This window comes from Polistes fuscatus, unplaced genomic scaffold (genome assembly GCF_010416935.1).
Source record: "Polistes fuscatus isolate 324 unplaced genomic scaffold, CU_Pfus_HIC Scaffold3, whole genome shotgun sequence".
Lineage (NCBI taxonomy): Eukaryota > Metazoa > Arthropoda > Insecta > Hymenoptera > Vespidae > Polistes > Polistes fuscatus.
Genome location: NW_025113107.1, coordinates 16513024 through 16536702, shown reverse-complemented (window position 1 = coordinate 16536702; position 23679 = coordinate 16513024). Strand labels below are relative to the sequence as shown.

Here is a 23679-nt window from a genome sequence, read left to right as displayed (position 1 = left end):
TTTTTTTTTTTTATATATATATATACGAAATTAATTATTACTCACTTTTTTCTCTCGAGTATTCGTATTTGAAATATTTCTCTCTCTCTCTTTTTCTCTTTTTCTTGGGGTTTGTTCGTATTTTTTTATCTTTTTTAAAATTAAACTAGACAAACAATAATATATAACTCATAATAATAAAAAGAGAAAAAAAAGAAACGAATTAATTTGAACGGTCGAAGATAATAATGGCTCTTGGGTTTTAACGAAATACAATTTTTGCGTAGCGTAAAAATATACAATCTTGGAAAAGAAAAAACAAAACATGTTTGACACATCGTTGACCTAAGGTATCGGCTCTCTCGCCTCTCTCCTCTCTTTCTCTCTCTCGCTCTTTTCTTTCTCTCTCTCTCTCTCTCTCCTCGTTATGATTCTGAATGAGATCGGTAATATCGAAAATGTTTAACTTATATCAAACGAGATTAATTAATATTATTACATATATGACGACAACACAGTTGCATAATTTTGTTATATCAACCCATTGACTGCTATGGGGAGTGGGGGGAGTTGTTATTATCCGGTTACTATAATAAATTATTTCATATCTTTCAGAATGTTCTTTTTTACAAAGAAAAAGAAAACATGTCGAATTTTGCCTTGCAGTAAACAACGTGATTTTAAAATTACATTAAAGTTGCTTCAATTAGGTCAATAATGTGTGTTAATATATATAGATAATCATGTCACTGTATTATTTAAGAACTATGATGAGACGCTAGTTTTTGTACTTTTAGCGTAACTTCTTTTTTTTCTTTTTCTTTTTTCTTTTCTTTATAGTTTTGCAAAAATAAGAAAGAAATATTAAATGACGAATTTGCTTTCTTGTGTTGTCGGTGCGATTTTTATCATATATATATATGTATGTGTGTGCAGACTTTACACGCACAACACACGCATACGTTTTCTTTCTTTCTAATTTTCTTTCTTTCTCTCTCTCTCTCTCTCTCTTTTTCTTTTTATATATATATATATATTTATATTATAATATAGTTATCTAGTAAATTTAAAAATTATAATGCGTAGCAAGGGAAAAGTTGAACATACAATTTTCCCCCTTTCATAATAATAATAATAATAATAATAATAATAATAATAATAATACAACGTTTAATTGTAAGCTCCTTACTTTAAAGTACGCTTCAAATTTCGAAATGTCCTGTTTTCGTTCTGGCAAGTTATGATCCTCTTTCATATATATATATATATTTTTGTTAAACAACAACGACTTGGTATAATCATTAATAATATGTTTCCAAAAGTTTGTTCCGTTTGATTAAAACTTTTCTAATACTCGATAATGAAATAAAAAGAAAAAGAGGAGCTCATTTCGAACAGTGAGAGAAACGAATGAGATTTGTTATAATTAATATCTACATACATACTCTTATTGCAAATATATAATTTTCTGTTGGTTTTGAAAGAAAGAATGAAAATTTATTGAACGAAAAATAACATAAAAAAATAGAACGACAAAAAAACAAAAAAGAGTATATATATATATACGTGTGTGTGTGTGTGTGTGTGTATGTTTATAAAAAAATGTAAATTCTCAGTAACTAGTATAATTTTCGATCGACGTTTTATATTCTTTCTTTCTTTCTCTCTTGCTTTCTTTCCTTCTTTTCTTTCTTTCTTGCTTTCTTTCTTTATTTCTTTATTTCTTTATCTATTTATTTATTTATTTATATATCGTAAACTCGTATTTATGCGTTTAATTATTTTCAGATATATGAAGAAGAATCTTCGCGTTCTTAAAAAATGCGAATGGACTTTTTAAATATCACACTCCCCCAGGCGAACGTAGCTAACGAATTTGTACATTAATTAGTTTCCTTATTATTGTCATGGTATATATAATATCTTGTTAATAAAAATACTAAAATATTATGTATATTATATCTTATAGTATATACTATGTATATATATATATGTATACATATATACATATATATATTTTATATACCCTTTCGGTATATGTATATTTATATATGTATAATAATATTATGTAAGAGTTTATCATATACACACATCATACACACGCACAAACACACTTTTTATGTTTTTTACCTATTTTCTTTCTCTCTCTCTCTCTCTCTCTGTGTGTGTGTGTGTGTGTGTGTGTATATATGCGTACGCGAACGTAGTTTTGTTTTATTTGTTTTTTTTTTCTTCTTTTCGTTTAAGTTTATAGTAAGAGATTATTGCATTATGCATTTTTGGTACCGTTACGTTATTTAAACTTATATATATATATATATTATAATTTGTCGATACGCATACACACTCGGCAAACTTTATAATATTCTTCATCAAAGTTGTTGTTGTTCTTGTTGTTGTTGATGTTAATCAAAGTTATACATTTTCGTTTGCGTATCGACACCGAGAGAACTTGGAAAAGCTCAAGTACATAACGACGCGAACCCACCCCTTAAAAACGTTTACAGGAAATAGGGGGGGGGTAGTAGAGAAAGGGGGGAGGGTGTCGTATCGTTCATCTCCTCGTGGGCACACGTTTTAAAAAAAAAAAAAAAAGAAACGAAGTATTAATAATAATCGAGAAGAGAAAGAGTATTCTCCCCTCCGGATTCTCGTGAAATATATATACTTTATAATAATATCGTTTTAAAAATAATAAAAAATATATAATATTGTTATATGTATTTTATAGAACCAACACACCACCCGCGATGATATTCGTAGCTCTTTAATTTGCCATTATTCTCGCGTTTATTGTTGTATTATCGATTTGATTTAAAAAAAAAAAAGAAAAAAAAGAAAATAGAGTAAAAGTAAAAAAAAAACTAAAAAAAGGAAACCTTTTTCTTGCGTAGGATTTATGCGAAGATTACTTCTTCTTCAACGCTATTTTTTTTTTTCTATAATCAGAACGGAAGGAGAAAAAAAAAAGAAAACTTAAATGCAATGATTTTCTTTCTCCGTTTTAGTATAATAATCATTAAGAAAATATATAAAATAAAATGAAGAAGAACACACGGGCCAACGAAGCGAACGTGGGTGGGATGGGGTGGTGGGAATTGGGGGTTGGGGCTTGGGGGTTCAGGGGAACGAAGAAATCTTCGACAAAATTTACTCTCTGTAAGGTTTACAGTAAGAGGAACGGTGATTCATGTGTTGGCTGTAGGAGCCGGAGTGAGAAAAGCGTTTGAGGCACTTGGAGCACTGAAATGGTTTCTCGCCACTGTGCAACCGCTTATGTTCTGTTAAATGATGTTTGTGCTTGAACGCTCTTGTACACTCCACACATTTGTGCGGCCTTTGCCCTAAACAAAGAAAAAAATATATTCATATTTTGGTCATATATATTTAATAGATTTTAATCAAAGAAATGTATCATTTCATTTGGGATATCACGAAATGATTATTTTTTTCATTTGGTTTAATATTTCTGAAAGAAAAAACAAGATTATTAAGACATTTTGTACAAGAAAAATCAATTGGAATATTTTGTTCGGTGTGGTGTATAATAATGTTTCTTAATTAATATTAATTGTAATTTGTTAATGCTAATTATTCATTAATAATAATAATTCAGTCGTAAGCACACTAAGAAGAATATGTGCTTAGAGTTTTGGAAAAATTGGTGGAATCAATCAAACAATTTGAGATTTCAATTCGAAATTCAAAAATTTATAACTTAATATAAATAATTATTTTAAAATTACTAAATCTATATAATAAATGGCTGTATCTTTGAAAGGTTTGAAGATTTTTGTAATTCATCATTGTTAAATGAAATTAGAATTGAATAGAATATTAAAGTCTCGAATATGGGAATGATACAAATTCCATGAGTTTTTTTGAAATAAAATTTTATGTTACGTGAAAATTCGTATAAATTCTTATATATATATAAGTAAGAAAATAATTAGTTATGTATATATAATTTATCGACTCACCGGAATGTTCATACTTGTGTCTCGCGAGTGAACTATGTTTCGAAAAAGTTTTGTCGCAACGATCACAAAAATAAAGTCCTTGTTCGGTGTCTGTTGTGGTAGGCGGTTCGATCTTAACTGGATTTTCATTTTCCTTTTTGGCGTTCCCAAGATTTTGGCTCTGAAATAAAAATCAATGTTTATTTTGCTTATCGTACGTTTGTTTTATGTCAATATAAAGATATTAACAAAAATTTCTGATAATAATTAAAAACTTTTCAATGTTCGAAATCTTTCTAATCGTTAAACGAATTGTTGATTGAAATTTTATCGTATGTGAACAATATGCCTGACCCGCCAACTTTTCTTTGCTACTTTATGAACGTTTGCAAATTGATATATAACTCAATAAAGTATTCTACACGTAGACAAAAGAGTGTACTTTAATTTAATATAAGAGTCATTAAAATCTATTCACTCTTAGTATAAAAAATATTTAGCAAAACTTTTCAAAGAAATTGTAAAGTTGGTACAATTTACAGCATTGCATTCTCTGACATTTTCTGAACTTTACATGCTAAATTTATAACTCGATAAGGTACTCTACACGTACACTGAGGAGTGTACTTTAATTTAATATAAGAGCCATTAAAATCTATTCACTCTTAGTATAAAAAATATTTAGCAAAACTTTTCAAAGAAATTGCAAAGATGCTACAATTTACAGCATTGCATTCTCTGACATTTTCTGAACTTTACATGGTAAATTTATAACTCGATAAAGTATTCTACGCGTAGACAAAAGAGTGTACTTTAATTTAATATAAGAGTCATTAAAATCTATTCACTCTTGGTATAAAAAATGTTTACCAAAACTTTTCAAAGAAATTGCAAAGTTGGTACAATTTACAGCATTGCATTCTCTGACATTTTCTGAACTTTACATGCTAAATTTATAACTCAATAAGGTACTCTACGCATAGACAAAAGAGTGTAGTACTTTAATTTAATATAAGAGTCATTAAAATCTATTCACTCTTGGTATAAAAAATGTTTACCAAAACTTTTCAAAGAAATTGCAAAGTTGGTACAATTTACAGCATTGCATTCTCTGACATTTTCTGAACTTTACATGCTAAATTTATAACTCGATAAGGTACTCTACACGTAGACAGAAGAGTGTACTTTAATTTAATATAAGAGTCATTAAAATCTATTCACTCTTGGTATAAAAAATGTTTACCAAAACTTTTCAAAGAAATTGCAAAGTTGGTACAATTTACAGCATTGCATTCTCTGACATTTTCTGAACTTTACATGCTAAATTTATAACTCAATAAGGTACTCTACGCATAGACCAAAGAGTGTACTTTAATTTAATATAAGAGTCATTAAATATATATGTAAAAAGAAATACCTTTTGCGAAACGTCGAGCACAGAAGGCATACGTTTCGATTCGACAGAAGAATCGTTCATTTCTTCGTCGATAACAAGAGGCGAATCCTCGAGATCGTCAGTTTCTTGATTTGCAACAATCGAAGTGTCCTCTTTTTTTTCGCAAGGGGAAGAAGCAATATTTCCATTAGATGTATCGCCATCTTTCACGAGGGATATCGTTAGGACATCTTTCTTCGACAAATCCAAGGGTTGTTCAAAGGTTGTTGGACTTGAAAGTGGTAACAATGCTGGAATTCTCGATTCTCTACGATCCCTTGCACGAGAATTCTGGAACCAAACCTAACACGAAAATGCATGTTCAATCAAAATGACTAATTATTCGCAATGCAAACAGTGTTTCTTGCTTGTGTTTGCTGTATTATTAAATGTTTGTGCATGCTTGAACACAGATAAGGTTGAATGCACTTGTTTTATTGTCACGTTAACAATAACGTTGAACCTCGGGACAATTTGAAAACATTGTTAATGTCTTGATCAATAAAATATAACCAATATAACAATAATAGAAATAAAACCATAAATAAATCTATGAAGAAAATTATAATTGCAGATATTATAACGATTAGACGATTATATTATTTGATAATTACCTGGACGACACGAGTTGAGAAATTAATATAATTCGCAATCATAATAATTTCCTCTTTCTTTGGCCTCGGATTGATAGCATAGTAACCTTTGAGAACAGCCAATTGTTCATCGTCTATCAAAGACCTCGCCCTTACTCTTCTACCATTTTCCGTATGCGTTTGATTGCTATCTTCTTCGTCATCGGTATCCTGCTCGGAACTATCCTCAGCTTTTCTTTTAGAAGATAACCTGGTGGTCACACCTTGCGGTTGATTAGCATCTTCCAATTTGGCAGCTAAACCTTCGCTTTGAGAATCATACTGATCCGTTGTTAACGACCAATCATAATGAGGCATCTCGTTCGACATTTCGCTATCCTGATCCTGTACAATGAATGCATTATTAATAAATTATTTATTCTAACGCTGATAGAAAACTAATTAGAACATTTGAGAATCAGTGTATTAAATATTTGAAATATCAAATAAGCGTACATGATATTCTCCAAGCTCGTTTTCCAATTCTCGTCTCATTATAGGAGAACTGAATATTGAGGTAGACAATTTTTTAACATTTTCTTCTAACAATTCCTTAGTGACAGAGGTATTGACAGTCTCTAAAATACGACGAACAGCGTCCAACCCTCGCGATCCAATCGGAGCAGGTGATTCCTTCCCTTCCGTACCTTCCGTACCCTCCGAATCCGCAGTCAATGGACTCATCGTTTCTCGATGGGTCTCAAATTTCTCTGCTATTTCGTCGAGCCGCTTGGAATGCACTTGATTTAATATCTTTCCCAATGAGGATTGTATGAAGTAATTGGTAAAACCCATCATCGAGGGTAAAAAACTTGGTCCGTCGTAAATACCTGGATCAATCCCAAATGAAATTGTGATTATTTTTCTATGGTGTTGAGAGATGTTTAAATATACTGGCATGAAGATTTTTGATTAATTAATTTTACATTGTGCACACGCAGTACTTTTAAACTAAATATTAATATAGGGTGTTAATGTTTCAATGGTTTAATGACTTATCGTATGAGTATATATATTTGCTGTGTGTGTGTGTGTGTATATATTGATATCTTATGTTTATATATATATGTATATATATGCATATCTAATTTCCTTACCACCACTTTCTCGTATTTCTTGATAATCCGAAGGAGAAAGCTTTGGCAGTATCGGTAAAAAAGTATTATTGTTAGCCGCAAGAAATGTATCATCGCGTCGGACGCCAGGAACCGATTGCGTGGGCGTTTTCTTCGAACATTTTTCTATGTTACCGATGTTACTGTTTTGTCTAGACTTCTTCAAATTAACGATTAAGCATTTTTTCGAAGTCATATGACTCGAATAAGAACCAGAATGCGAAAATCTTTTGCCGCAGTTGTTACATTGAAACGGTTTCTCGCCGCTGTGTATACGCAAATGTTCCTAGAAAATCAAAAAATAGAGATAATAATATTATATAAAAGTATAAATATAGTAAAAACACGAATATAATTGTGTTTTTCTTTTTTTAAACTACACTATAGAGGGTTTCATTGTACCTTAAGATGATGTTTAAATTTGAATGCTTTCTCACAATGCGGACACTTGAATTTTCTCAAGACAGCACTCTCGTCGTGGCTGATCATATGCCTTTGTAATCTGTAGACATTGGCGAAAGTTTTGTTGCACACTTTGCACGACTGTAAACAGAAAGATATATATATATATATATGTACACACAAAAAAAAGTTAATACACATTTACTATAATCGATAGAGAAAAATAAATCAATCAATCTATCTATCTATAATTTAGAATGAAAAGAGTAACTAAAAGGGGGTGAAAAAAGAAACAAAGTTATAGTCTTACAAAAAAAGAAAAAGAAGAAAAAGAAGAAGTTTCTAACCACTTGTGAAAATTGTGCATTAAGATCATTTTTGTCTGCCGAATACAACAACGTCTTGTGAGCATCCTCCATATGTAGTTGAAGTACGTGAGCGTCCCGGAAGTGTATACCGCAGTGCGAACAAGTTTGGCCGTTTTCTTGTTTTATCTTTGGTCCTTCCTCGTTATCATCGGCACCTTCGACACTACTATTATTGCCACCACCACCACCACCACCACCACCAACACTATTAATTCTTCGATCGACTGCATCATTGGTGAGGCCGACACCACCGATGCCGACCCCAAGAATTTGTTGACCGGAACCGGTACCACCACCACCGGCACCACCGGTACCACCAACACCAACAGCACCGCCACCACCCCCGCCACCGCCACTGCCACTGCCACCGCCGGCATCCTCGTCGAGTACGGCCGACGTGGCTTCAGCGGCACAACCTTCGGCTGTCGCCGTCTTCACCTTCGTACCTACGTCCGTACCACCTGCTTCGTCCTCGCTGGAATCTAATTATAAATCAAAGGTAAAAAAGAACCCCCATAAAGCCTCCGATTATTTAATATCAACCTCCTTCATTCGGAAACAAAAAAAGAGCAATCAACATATTATAATATATATATATATATATATAAATAACAGGAGTATAAAATGCAAAATACAATTAAACAATTAAACAACAAATAATAATAACAACAACAAAATCATCATCATCGCTAATACCGAAAGTTGCAAAGCCGCTTGCAATTCTGGGAGGGTCCCTGTTGTCATCTGTACGACGCATCTACGTGTACAGTTAGATATAGGTTGCTATCTAACACACATACATACATACATACATACACACATATATAATTATACAGAAATACACGTATATATATGCAAGAAGATAGTCCCCTCCCCTCCTTTTTCTCCCCTCTCTCTTACCGGTCCTTTCGCACGCGGGTTCGCACGACACCCTGTGGCCCTGCTGTGGGTGCCTGCTGCCTGTCTGCCTGCCCTGTGTGTGTGCTGCGTGTACGACGCCCTTTCTTTCTTTCTTTCTTTCTTTCTTTGCTCTACACGAGATATGCCACGCACGCGTCGAAATGAGAGTTACCGAGGTACCGAACACTATGATGACAATCACGATTCACGACCACCACACGTTCACGACTACTACTACTATGACAATTATGGACAACGACGACCAGGAGGACGTCGACACGCACGCACACATACTCGAGAACAGACCACCACCACGAACAACACGAAGGGGGGAAATGGGGGGAAATGGGGAAAAATGACACATGACCGTGAGCCCACTCGAGCCTGCATAACTTTTCGGCCCTATCATTGTGGTGCCACAGCAGGGATTCAAATCTTCCCTCACCCACTCTTATATTTTCTCTTCTCTAGTATATACTACTACTACTATTACTACTATTCCCCATTCGTGATTCGTGAACCACCGTTCATGAAACGCGAGCTTCGATATCCCCGTGTGGTTTAAACAAAAACAAAAAATAAACCTTTGTCTCGTAATCTATTTTATTAACGGGATCATATCGAACGTTCTTATCCAATTTTCACCTTTATCTATAATTCACGATGATATTAGGATCGTTTATGTATTTAACACTAGATTTACCAGACCAGTGGGTCAAAATGACTGGGTCTTGCATTTTTAATTAAAAATTCCAATCCCATGTAACATTTTCTTTTTGTAACGATATTATCATGACTTTTGTAGCTATAATTAAAGAATCATTTTTATGAATTTTATATTATTTTATATATATATATTTTTTATTATTGCTATTTTTACCTTACTAAGCACTTGTTTTTAAAGATCAGTCATTTCGATTAGTTTTGGTAGAAATAGGTATATCAAAAAATAGCTGATAAATCTAGTGTTAAACAAGACTTTTTACTAGCCCCCCCCAGCCCCCCCAGCCCCATGACAAATTCTCTACTGACGTATTTGGTTATTTTTTTTTAATCTCTTGATTAATTTTATTCGATAAATTACGAGAATTATTTACTTTTTGTTTGACAATATTCGGATAATACAATTGTTTTCTTTTCCTTTTTCAGTCAAATAAAATTTACTAAATATTTATTTTATAAATAACGCACGAATTTTTTTTGATTCACCCTAACATATATATATTTATATTTATATATTAGTGTAATAGGTATGATTAGTTATTTTACTATTAGAACGTTAACGAAACGTATTGTATCTTCATCCAGTTAGAGTTTTGTTCGTCGTTCGTATATGAAAAACGAACTTTGATCAGCGTGCACTCCGATAAGATGTCGAAACGGGTCACAGCCGTGACCTTTTCAGAGCCTTCCTGCTGCCTGTCCACGCATCGTGGATCATTTCTCTCTCCTTCTCTCTCTCTCTTTCTCTCGTTGATATTAACTAACTAACTTATTATTTGTTTTTTCAAGAACAATTATATTAGGTAATATATATATTAGGTAATATATAGGTAATATATAGGTAATAAAAATATTATATTAGGTAAATAAAATATTATATTAAGGTTAAATTATAAAAATATTATATTAAATGTTATATCAGGTAAATAAATATATTATATTAGGTAATTATATTAGGTAATATATATATATTAGGTAATATATAAATAGGTAATATATATATTACCTATTTGTTTAATGAATTACTTGTTATTAAATCAGAAAGAATAAAGCAGAAAATATATCCAATAATATATGTTTCCATTTGAATAATAACGAGAAATGAATTATGCGAATAGAGAGAGAGAGAGAGAAACGAGATTAGATTTACAATTTAAACAAACAAAAAATCGTATTCTTCCGTAGAGAAGAAGGTATCTTTGTTCCATTTATTTATCAATAATGACCCAGTTGATTGGTTGGTTGGTCGGTTACTCGTATTCTCTTTCGTTCAAAGTTTTTATCTTAGAGACCAATATGCGTTTAAGTTTTATTATTATCTTTGTAGAATATCAATTTTAATTGGACTAAATGTTAACGTTCGTTAACGATGAAAATTTAATGTTTTTCTTTTCGTGTCGGTTTTATTTTATCTCATTTGGGACTCCATCTCAATGATCGAAGATGACGATAACTATGACGACGATAGTGATGATGATGATGATGATGATGATGATGATGATGATGATGATGTTATTCCACCAATGATGTCAATGGAATGTGGAAAGGGCACATCTAGCAAATTGCGTGATCTGTATTCTCTACTTTAACGTGTTACACATCTTGCTTAAGATGTATATAGATCGTGATCTTAAATAGATGATAGAATGAAAACAAGAATGATCTTAGAAGATTCAACGAATGATCACGAACTATCATTGTCGTTCATATTCTATCTCACATTTCTTTTATCCACAAAAATTATCTATTCAAATATAAATAATATATAATATAATAATATAATAATATAAAAATAACGATCTTACGTTATTTATTTGATCATTGGAACAGTCTTTAAAAAAAAAAAAGAATTGTTCTTCGAATATATCATAATTCTGCTTGGTTTATGGTTTTGGTTAATTATTTTTCCTCTTGTATCTTCGTCAAATTCAAATAAATAATATAATAATGTAATATAATAAATAATATATAATATAATAATATAATAATATAAAAATAACGATTTTACGTTATTTATTTGATCATTGGAACAATCTTTAAAAAAAAAAACAAAAAAAAGAATTGTTCTTCGAGTAAATCATAATTTTGTTCGGTTTATGGTTTTGGTTGATTATTTTTCCTCCTGTATCTTCGTCAAATTCAAATAAATAATATAATAATGTAATATATAATAATATATAATAATATAATAATAATATAACAATAACGATCTTACGTTATTTATTTGATCATTGGAACAATCTTTAAAAAAAAAAACAAAAAAAAGAATTGTTCTTCGAGTAAATCATAATTTTGTTCGGTTTATGGTTTTGGTTGATTATTTTTCCTCCTGTATATTCGTCAAATTCAAATTTATTTACGATTAAAACGATCGATTTACTACGAACGTTATTATTTTATTCGTGGAATAAATTAAATGTAGGCTAGAAAGTGAAGAAAAAAAAATATAAATCATACGTAATACTACTGCATCATTTTGTTCGACTTATTAGGAAAGAATTCCTGCGGTTCTGGGTTATACTTTCTAATCCAACGCGAATCTTCTTCGTTCATTTCGTCATTTCCATATACTCGGGAAAAGAGAAAGAAAGAAGGAAAAAATAAAAAAAAGAAAAAAATCTAGAAATTCTTCTAGAGACCACTTATCCTTCGTGGTCATGAATAAAACCACACACATATCTCTCTCTCTCTCTCTCTCTCTCTTTCATGACTTTTATAATATATTCCATGAATTTCTTTCGTCCTATTTTTTTCGCGTATGTGTGAGACTATAATAAGATACTATTTAAAGAAAAAAAACAATCTTATTATTTTACGCGAATTTTAAATCTAACTTGGAAGCAAAAATTGATCCAAAGAATCGTATCGCGATATAAAATACAAAATCTCTTGACGACAAAACATTTTTTTCCAAACTTCGTGATGAATTTTTTTTTATCTTCTTTCTTTTGTCTTTTGTTTACGAATTCCAATGAATATTTTGTCAAATTAATTAACAAGACTTGAAACCGCACGATGTCAATCTTAAAGTATAAAAATTAAAACGCATAAAAGCGCAGACAATTCGAGTTGCATTTACACCGTCCGTAATTATCATTTTCATAAAAAAAAGAAAACAAAAGAACAAAAGAAAAAAAAATCGAATTAATCAACCATAAACGGAAACGGAAAGAGCAATGATCTTTAACCGTATCCTGTTGAAATAAAAAAAATTTACAAAAAAAAAAAAAAGAAAGAAAGAGAAAAAATAAAGAGAAGAAAACTATGGGAGAAATAATTGGAACGGGAAAGAAAAATTCGTAATGGCGGAACAAAACACGTTGAATGAGCGTAAAAGTTGAGAGAGAAATATGAATAAAGAAAATGTTAAAATATTAAAAAAAAAGAAAAGAAAAGAAAAGAATAGGAATTTAGAAAGAAACTTATCCTATTAAAGTGAACGTGTTAATGATGGTGGTGCGTATGATAGAAAAAAAAAAAAAAATGAGAAGAAAGAGTATGGTAGCCATGCCCTTAGACGGAGACGAAAAGATGGGCGCACGCTTACGTCATCAAAAACGTCGGAAAGAACGGATGGCGGCATACTACCGAGTATGGGTTGCTATAAACTTATGGAACGAGAACTGACGAAGATAGAAAAAGTCAAAGAGAAAGAGAGAAAGAGAGAAAGAAAGAGAAAGAGAGAGAGGGAGAGAGTTAAAGGCGCGTTTGCACTTAGAACACTGAGAAAGAAGCAACAGAAAGCTTTAAGTAGAAGCCCAAAGTTTTTTCTTCTTCCTCCTCCTCCTCCTCCTCCTTCTCTTCCTCTTCTTATTCTCTTCTTCTTCTTCTTCTTCTTCTTCTTCTCTCGAAAAAGTATATTTTATATTACATCGTGTGCATTACACGACAACGACGATGATGCACTAAGAAACAAGGATATAAACCGTGCTACGTTGTGAGCCAAGTAAACGCGATTTCTCCGACTGAATCCGAAGAGAGAGAGAGAGAGAGAGAAAGAGTGAGAGTGAAAGAGTGAGAGAGTGAGTGAGAGAGAGAGAGAGAGGTCATTGAGCCTGATAGGGCGCGGTCGCCATCTTCCATGACATTAAAACTATTTCGATGCCTTCATTTTCTTTTCTTGCCTTTTCCTTTCCTTTCCTTTCCTTTCCTATCTTATTCATTTTCTTTGTCTCTTTTGACTTTGATTTTTGATTAATCTTTTTGTTCTTCTTCTTTTCATATTCACTTTTATAATAATTCTTTTGTATATATACTTGTGTATATATTGTCAAATTAATTAACAAGACTTGAAATCGTGATGCCAATCCTTAAAGTTTAAATTAAAACTATAAATTAAAAGTATAATTAAATTATATATATATTAGTATATAAAATTATTATATAAAATTAATATTATAATTAAATTGTAATTAAAAAAAATATATAAATAAAAGAAAAATTCGTAATGGCCGAACAAAACACGGTGAATGAGTGTAAAATTTGAGAGAAATATGAATAAAGAAAATGTTAAAATATTAAAAAAAGAACGTATATATATATAATTAAATTATATATTAATATATATAATATCTATAATACTAATGTATATAAAATTATTATATAAAATTAAAATTATAATCAAATTATATATATATATAATTAAATAAATAATATTAAACGATTTTGTTAGTATCAGAATCAATTTAGAAAGTTTGTTTGATTTATATGTGTTGATAATTATGACGGTGAAAGTAATAATTTGTTGTTGGTCGAAATAAATTGAGAATAACGATGTATTTTATGGATTTTATTTTATATTAATAATTATTAATATTTTATCGGATATATAAAAATCGTAAAATCAATGTGTTTTTTTTTTTCCATAGAAGTTTTTTGATCATCGGTAAGTAACGACACACACACACAAAATATTAAATTTATGTAAATTGTTAATATGAGATGCATGAATACGTGACAATTTTTAAAAGAAATTAATGTTAATTTAACGAACTCTTTGACGCAAACAAAAATAAATCGTGCAAACGCATATGAGATCGTAATTTAATTAGAAAAATATTATATACCCAGGTGACAATTTAAAAAAAATGAACAAAAGAAATATATGTGTTCAACCAACAGATGAAAAATAGTGTGATTAGTTTTGTATTAATTAATTAAATCTCTCTCTTTAAAATTTACCTATATGTTTCTACGCATTATTATTATTATTATTATCATCATTACATTCATACCTCAACATTATTGAAATAAAATCGAATGTGTAAAAAGAACCAAGTTCTTCAAGTTGAAATAATAAAAAAAAAAGAGAAAAATATATGACGTACCTGTGTACGCGTGTGCATTAACAAAATTACGCATGCATGTTATAGAAATAAATCCCCATAAGTAAAACGCAAATTCGTTTTCTCTTATCAAAAACGAAATACAAAATAATAATCATTAAAATAGAGATAACACGATATGCGAATATCTCATAAAGAAAATATTTGCGCGTCTCTCAATGAAGCCTGACGTATTATTATTATTATTATAATTATTATTATTATTATTACATATGTACCACCTATGTGTACATAACCAACAGTTTAACATTTAACGCGACAAGTTTATAAAAATACAAAGTTTATTACGTTGTATAAGAAAAAAAAAATACAAAAAAACAAAATCCTAACCTCTCTTATTGAATTTACGTATTTAATCGTGAAACGGGGTAGGGGGGGGGCTTTGGGAAAAATATTATTATTTTTTTATTAATTACTAACGTCTAATCAACAACTAATGCGCACATTTTTTATCATCATAGTGACGCGAATTATAAATTCTTATCGAAACTACGTGTGTAAATCTTTTTGACTTTTTTTTTTATCTTCTTTTATTTTTCTAATGCATACGCAATTTAATCGGAAATGGTTAATGAAAACGGGGGGAGGGGAAGAAATATTCAAATAAATTTTGCTAATAATTTTGCGTTTTACGGTTATTATAATAATAATAATAATAATAATAATAATAATAATAATAATATCTAGTATGAAAGAGGAATAAATTGAAACGTCAAAAAATCTAGATGCACATTTTTGTAAACTCAATCTGTCAATTATAAATCAACGATAACAAATTCATATTATATTTGTACGCATACGTTGTATCATCCTACGAATAATGTTTCATTTAATAATAATAACAATAACAACAATGGATCGGATTATGCATAATTTAATAATAATTCTATCTACGGAAATGGGGGGAAAGTATTCGTGAATGTTGTTGGATCGTCGAATTATTCGGAATTATTCGTAATGAAATAATATTATAATATTTCAACAGTAAATATAATTAGATTGTGTAAAATATACAAATTATTTATGTATATAAATTTTAATACCAATTCAAAAGTAAGATATATAGTTCAATATTTTTGATATCTCGTTTGAATGATTTTTATCTAATTTTAAATGATTTATAATATATAAGTAATTTATTTTATTAATAAATAAACCAAACAAATAAATCATCTAATAAATACGCATCGTAGGTATATCAAAATTACTTAACAAATCGGATTTAGTAAATAAATAATATTACAAGATGGGGGGAGGGGGGCCGCGGAGAAAAAAACAAAAGTAACAAAGCGTGGAATATTTTTCAATGCGATATATTCTACAAACAAGAATATGCGTAATACCGAATGATGACGAAATATTATAGTGGATAATAATAATAATAATAAAAAGAAAAAAGAAAAGGATTAAGAAAGAGAGTCATACGAAACGAATAATAATAAAAAGTTATCTTGTGTTTCGTACGTCCGTTGACTCTCTGGTTAGAAATGTAAAACCGCAATACTTAACAATGGTCAAACGATAAATGATAGAATTCACGTGGAAACCATTTATGTGATAAAAATAAATCTTTTCTTTATCTCTATGTGTAAACTTTTGTACCTTGACACACACGTACATACACATACACACATTTACACATTAATTAAACAATGACTAACAATTAAAATCTACATTGAAGATATCGTGCGATATATTATAACAAAAAATACAAACCACTATTGTTAATTCGATCGGAAAAATAAAAGAAAAATATGATTTCTCGTTGTTACAATTAATGACAAAGAAAAAGAAAATAAAAAAGAAACTAAAGAACAAAACTAAAAATGAACAACGTCAAATGTGGAAAAATAAAAACGAGATTAAAACAACAACGATGATGATTTCTAAAAAGCTCGTATATATATTACTTAATTAATCATTTCTGGGAATGAATATTTGGATTAAAAATTCTTGCAAATGCTAGATAAGATCTTTTGGGGTTATCGGGTCACTGTGTTTTCACGGGAACTAACAAGAAGAAGAAGAAGAAGAAGAAGGAGAAGAAACACACACACGCACACATACAGAAACAGAATAAGAAGAATAAGAAGAACGAGTTACGAATAGTATCAACGATTCAACGAAATCTAAGTGGGGGTGGTATACGCGTGTTCTTTTTCTTTTCCCTCCTCCATTATATATTATTTTCTTCTATATATATATATATATATTTAAACAAAATTCATTTTCTTTATACGAATATATCCTTGGGGATTTGTTTGCCAGCATGGAAAAAGCTCTAACAACGACGACAAGTGGGGGATGTGGATGATGACAAAGAGGGAGGGTTGTAAAAAGCGACTACGTTGTTGCATACGCTGCACATGCGCTTACAAAGAACCAAACAAACAAACAAACAAAAGTAAAGAAAGAGAGAAGAAGATGAAGAAGAAGACAATAAAAGAATAGAAAGAATTAACAAGAACGTGACGACGGAGGGATAAAATTACGCGTGTTTTTTCGTATCTCATTGTGTGTTGTGTCGTGTTGTGTTGTGTGTGTTGTACGGTGTGTGCAGGGTTAATTTAAATCTTCATAAATAATTAATATAAGTGTTATTAATTAATTAAGTTAGAGTAATTAAATAAAAATAAATAAGCGGAGTAAGTATAAGTAAGAGTAATAAATATATTAACGAAATAAATGAAAACAAATGATTGTGTTTTTAAAGTAAGGAATAAAATAATAAATTCCTTACCTTCGTAAACGTTCCGACTAAGAGTCATGGTCATAACTCGCGAAAGCGCAGCTATTCGGTTTCGCGTTTCGCGCGTTATACTTTTTTTCATTGCCAAAGGAACACAACGCGTGGTGGACGCGATTAGAACCGCAATTCTAAAGGACACCGATTTTAATAATCCTTTTTCCTTCCCCGATGAACTTTTTTCCTTCGAATCCGCACTTTTTTTTTAAAAACGATATTACACGATTTTACGCGCGTATATATGCGTCTTCGATAATATTTTTTGATTATTATTATTATCACGATCTTTCAAGAATTCGTCCAACGACGTTTTGTGTAGCAGCCGCAGCCGCGCATTCTCGTTGCACCTTGTTTTCTTACTTTTTTTTAAAATCAAACAAATAATAATAATAATAATAATAATAATAATAATAATAATAATAATAATAATAATGCGAAGAAAAATTAAAATAATAATAATAATAACAATAATAATATTATCTTTCAAATTGGCCGTATTTCTTTGTCACCCCCTATACTCTTTCTCTCTCTCTTTCTCTCTTTCTCTCTTAATTATTAAATATTATCGTAGTAACAATATCCTCGAAAGATAAAATAAAAAGAAAAAAAATAAAAGAATGACGGATAATTGTTCTTAGAAACAGGTAAAACAACAACCGGTGCCGGATGCTGAAGCGTCGCGAACGCGCACTTATCGACCACCACTTCTTCTCTTTTTTTCTTTCTTTCTTTCTTTCTTCCTTCCTTTCTTTCTTTCTGACTTCTTTCCTGTCTTCTCGTCTTCGTTCCTTTTTATTTTATTATTTTCTTATCTTTTCCTTTTCCTTTTTCTTTATACTTTGAGATAAATACCCCCCACCCACTTTCTTCGGGGCCAATTATTTATCAATCCTCCTTTTATATAATCCTTCTCTCTTTCTTTTATTTTCTCTACGAATAAAAAACTTTCAATGAGTTTTTCCAAAAGTTTACTACCACCCACGCAAAATTTGTTGTTAAAAAACAAATAATCGTGTGTATCTCTTCTCCTCGTCTTCTTCGTCTTCTTTTCCTCTTGTTTTACTACATATATTATACACACACACATACGTTGAAAGGTGGATGAAGAAGTGTAGAAGGAGGAGGAGGAGGAGGTGGGGTTAAGGGTGGAAAGAAGTCGAAGGCAGCGCGACGACGAAAAACGAACGACGTCAACGACGACAACGACGAATCCGGGGTGAGTGGGTGGGTGTCGTCTTCTCACGTGGTGGTAAAAAGAAAAAAAAACTGGCCGCCGTCGAGTCTAAGCAATTTTTTTTACCCCCGAGGAGATACTCTTAGAAGTTCTTCGATTTATATCGCGCACACGAAATATTTCGACAGTAGTAGTAGTAGTGTGCGTTTGTTTAATTCAGGGGGTAGGGGTGGGGGTTAATATATTCGATCGTTCAAAACGATAAGAAAAAATATTTAAATTTTTAGGTAACGAAAAGAAATATTATAAGAAAGTATAAGTAAGTAAGTAAGAATGAATACAAAATTAAAATATATTACGAAGGAAAAGAGTCTTTTGTTTTTTGTTGGTTTTAAATGACAACGTTGTTCAAATAGACAACTGTATTTTTCCAGTAAAACGTTTAGAGTAGAACACAAACAAGAAGAACAAGAAGAAGAAGCAGCAGTAGCAGCAGCAGCAGCAGCAAGCAAGAAGAAGAATTTTAAGAGATGTTTTCTAATAATCCTCCGTCGGTATAGTTGATGATGCTGATGCTGTTGTTGACGATGACGATGATGATTCCACTAAGTAAGAACGGTGGAGGGGGCGAGAAGAGAAAAAAAAGAAGAAGAAGAAGAAGAAGAAAGAAGAAGAAGGAAGCTGTTTCTTTGCGAGACAAGTAGAATAAGAATAAGAGACGTGAGATGATGTCAATGAATCTTCTTCTGCTTATTTTCTATTTCTGTATTGGTGTTTTTAATGTTGGGGTGTTGCTGTTGGTGGTGGCCGTCACCCGTAGCCGTCGCCGCCAGCGCCGTTTTGTTCGTTGTTGTTGTTATTATAATAATAATAACAATAATAATAATCGTCAGTTCGTTCGTTCGTTCGGTTCGTTTATTCGTTTCTTCAATCCACCAGGGCGCGATTACTTGCCTTGGTTCTTCGTTCCTCGCGTCTGACCTATCTCGAATGGGCGGGACGCGGTTTATGTCGCCACTGTTAACTTTGCTTCCTTCCTTTCTTTCTTCCCTTCTTGCTTTCTTGCTTGCTTGCTTGCTTGGCTTGGTTCGCTTGATTTCAATTTTTCTAATTTTCTAGCGCGTGTGTATGACGCTTTTCTCCTAAGGTGCTGACCTTCGCACCGGAGCTAGCTTTCATCAAATCAAATCTCTTATTGGTTTGCTCTATATAATCTTTTTTTCTTTATCTATCTATCTATCTATTTTTTTTGTTGCTTTTATCTATTCAACTATACGTACGTAAGTACGTATGTTATGCGTATTCTATGTTATTCTCAATTCTATCATTCCATAATTATTTAATTTTGCACGATGATGACCGATCGATCGCATCATCCATCCTCCTAGATTGAACTCGTCTTCTCTTCTCTTTGTGTTCCGTTCCCTTCCACCCCGTGATTATTATTCTACTTTCTTCTTTTTCTTTCTTTCTTTCTTACTTTTTTATTTCAATTTGTATTTTTAACTTCTTTATACTTCTCCTCGAGACGCACACTTGTGCGTATCCCATTTAAAATTAATCTCATTTTATTCCATTTTATTATACGATTTAACGTTGCAAGAGTGTAATATATCAAAGAAGAAGTAGACACGGGCAAAACATTTTTTTTTCTTTTCCCCCTTTTTGTTTCACCCTACTATCACTTTCCTTTTCTTTTCTTTTGAAGATTTTTTTATTATTTTCCGTCCCTTGTCATTTCTCGAATTGAACAGAACGCATCATCACTACCATCACCACCACCATCACCATCACCACCATTACCACGCACTAATCAGCACTATTATTCGTCACGAAATAATGTAAATAAGACACAAGAGATGAAACTTTTTAAATAACTAAATTTCACTCAAGATATATATATATATATTTATATGTATTATTCACACGAGAACGAAAGCTTTTTTTTACTTTGACATGCTCTTTTATTAATTTTCCTCCCTTCACCTTTATTCTTATTCTTCTTTTTCTTCTTCTTCCTCCTCTTCTTCCACTTCTCCTCCACCTTCACTATTTTACACTTGTTTTTCTTCGTTAAAGGATATTCAAACTTTCTTTACTTCCCTGCCGTATGAGGAGGAGGTGAAGGAACTTTTCCAAGGGAATAAAAAATAATGAAAAGTAACGAAAGGGAAAAAAAAAAGAAGAGAAGAAGTAACAGAAAAAAAAGAAACGTACGGTAAGAGATAGTTTTTTGACGGGTGGATTGGAGAGTCGACAGGGGAGGAGGAAAAAAAATAAGAGATCGGAAGGAAATGATATTGGTGGGGTGGGGCGGGTGTGTATCGGTAAAAGAAGAAGAGTAAAGAGTGAAAAGAAGGTGGTGATGATGAAGAAGAAGGAGGAGGAGGAGGAGGAGGAGGAGAAAGAGGTGGAGAGGGTAAAAAAAGGAAATAATAAAAAAACGAAACCAAAGGAACGAACGAAGAAGAGGAAAATACGGAAGGGGGAGGTGAGGTGAGGTGAGAAAATAAGAAGAAAAAGAAGCAGAAGAGGATGAAAGAAAGGAAGGAAGGAAGGAAGGAAAGAAATAAAATAAAATAAAATAAAAATAATATATAAGGTGACAGATAGAAAATAGAATAGAGAAGAAGAAGAAGGAACTAGGGAAAAAGAAGCGAGGAATGTTCAGGTTGTTCCGTCGATGTTAGGGCATGGTAAGAGGTCGGCCGAAACAGAAGCGTCCGTTTTACACTAGCTGACTCGCTCAAGCAGCGAACACCGGTAAACGCGCTCCCAACTAACACACATTGGAGAGGAAAGATCGGGTACTGCTTTGGAAGGTTACTATAGGATGGGACGGACGATGATGGCGGCTACAGTACGGAGGAGCCACCGCCTCCGTGCTTTTGCTCCCCCTCTTTGACGAGTCGGCGCACCGGTTCCTTTCCCACTCCGCCTACAATTTCTCCCACCCCCATGGAAAAGTCATTTCTCGGCGGCGGTGGCAGCCGACCAATCGGACGCCCCCTCTCTAACAAATCTTGCTACTACTCTACTACTACCACCACTAATATTACTTACAATTATTTCAACTACTACTATAACTATTATTTGCAATAGTAGTCTATTCCTTTCCTATCCGACACCTACTCGCAGTAGGCGACTTAGCTGCCCTCTTCTTCATCTTCTTCATCTTCTTTTTCATCTTCTTTTTCATCATCATCATCATCATCATCATCATCCTCCTCCTCCTCCTATTCCTATTCCTCTTCCTCCCCCTTCTCCTCGCCTAAATCTCATCGCACGCGCAACTCACGCCTTCCTTCCTTCTCCTCCATTGCCATCTCTCCTTCTTTTCTCCTCCCGCATTACCACCTCTACCAACCCTACCCCTCTCTACTATTTCTACTACCTCCACCTCCACCACCTCCACCACTCTACTATTAACCATCGGTTCTATATACCTTTTTCTCCTCCAGATCCTCTCGTCACCGTGGCGCCACCGTGCCGGCACACACCAACAACGTCCCTATTCCTCTCTCGTACCTAACTACGCGAGAACTATACTATAGTCTTCTTCTTCTTCCTCCTCCTCTTCCTCTTCTTCTTCTTCTTCTTCTTATCCTCAAATGAGAATTCTCTTTTTCTTTTCACTCTGTCAAATTTATTTTACTTACTTACTTACTTACTCTATAACATTTTCTTCTTCTTCCTTGCTAAACCCCCATACACTACTTACTTACTTTTACTCACTTACTTCACTTACTTGATACGCGTGGTGCCATCATCCTCGAACATAATCTCTGTTACTTCTTCTTCTCTTCGTTCTCTTCGGTATTCTGATTTCTTTTTTTTTCTTCATCTTTTTTCTTTTTTCTTTTTCCCCCTCCCTCTTTTTCATTCTTCTCCTTCTCCTTCTCCTTCTCCTCTCCATTCTCCTCCTCCTCCTCCTCCACCTTCTTCTTCTTTTTCTTTTTCTTTTTCTTTATTTTCTTTCTTTTATTTGAGCATTTGAAGATACCCACCAACCACGATCGATACCATCTTTGTGTGTTACACTCTGTGTGCGTATAAGTCGTCTAATTTTTCTTATCGGATGACGTTATTCATTAAACCGGAAACTGGGATATCGTTTTGTTTCCTACTTTTGCGTTGATGCCTCTTCCCTCCTTGTTACTAGTTTTCTTATCTACTTAAATACGTGGAAAGGGAGGTTGGTAGGCTGGGCGGCTGGGAGGCTGGGAGGGAGGGAGGATTTATAATCGTCGATACGATTTATTTCTTTCTTTTTTTTTTTTAAATAATCAACTTGTTAGAGACTTTGAATCGGATGAAAAGAATCTATCATTTTACCATTGAGAATTCATTTTTATCAATTTTATATTATTATTAATAATAGATATTTTATTCGATTTTTGAATGAACATCGATTTGTATACTTTTTGACGAGATCGAAACGATGCGACAACGATCATGAATGCAATCTAAGTTATATTACAATCGTATAACTTAGAAATTAATTGAATAAAACTTAAAAAAGATAGAATTTGATCTTAAATTGATGAAAATAAAACAAGAAAAAGTACATACGTATTTTCATTCTTTGAAATGAATGGATTCGAAAAATGTAATCTGTTAAAACTGAAACAAATTCTCATGAAATTCGTCAGTTTATTAATTAACAATCACGAATATTATTTACATTTAACTTGTATAAGATTAAAACAATTTAATTCATTTTCTAAACTAATTCTCATGATGTCCCATCATCATTAAATTATCAATCAATAACCTCAAATATTACTTCAAGAAAAAACAAAAATCATTTTAATCAAATTCAAATAATTTCTTATAATAATCGCACATTACATTTCTATAATAATTATATTAAGATGAATCAAAAGTTCGTCAAGTTTTCT

At 31.9% G+C, this 23679-nt stretch overlaps 1 protein-coding gene across 2 annotated transcripts; it reads right to left on the bottom strand.

Moving 5' to 3' along the window:
- Positions 1–2981: 2981 nt before the first annotated feature.
- LOC122520302 (zinc finger protein 1) lies at positions 2982–22560 on the bottom strand. 2 transcript variants are annotated; one of them, XM_043640420.1, is made up of 9 exons: positions 22527–22560; positions 7870–8372; positions 7523–7663; positions 7103–7406; positions 6462–6835; positions 5988–6350; positions 5356–5676; positions 3960–4119; positions 2982–3323 (listed from the first exon to the last, which is right to left on the bottom strand). In XM_043640420.1, the coding sequence occupies exons 1-9, from the start codon at positions 22546–22548 to the stop codon at positions 3130–3132; spliced, it is 2382 nt and encodes a 793-aa protein (XP_043496355.1). In that variant the 5' UTR covers positions 22549–22560; the 3' UTR covers positions 2982–3129. The 2 variants fall into 2 exon arrangements, with proteins under 2 accessions (XP_043496355.1, XP_043496354.1); XM_043640419.1 differs by lacking the exon at positions 22527–22560 and adding an exon at positions 17599–19110.
- Between the last annotated feature and the right edge of the window lie 1119 nt (positions 22561–23679).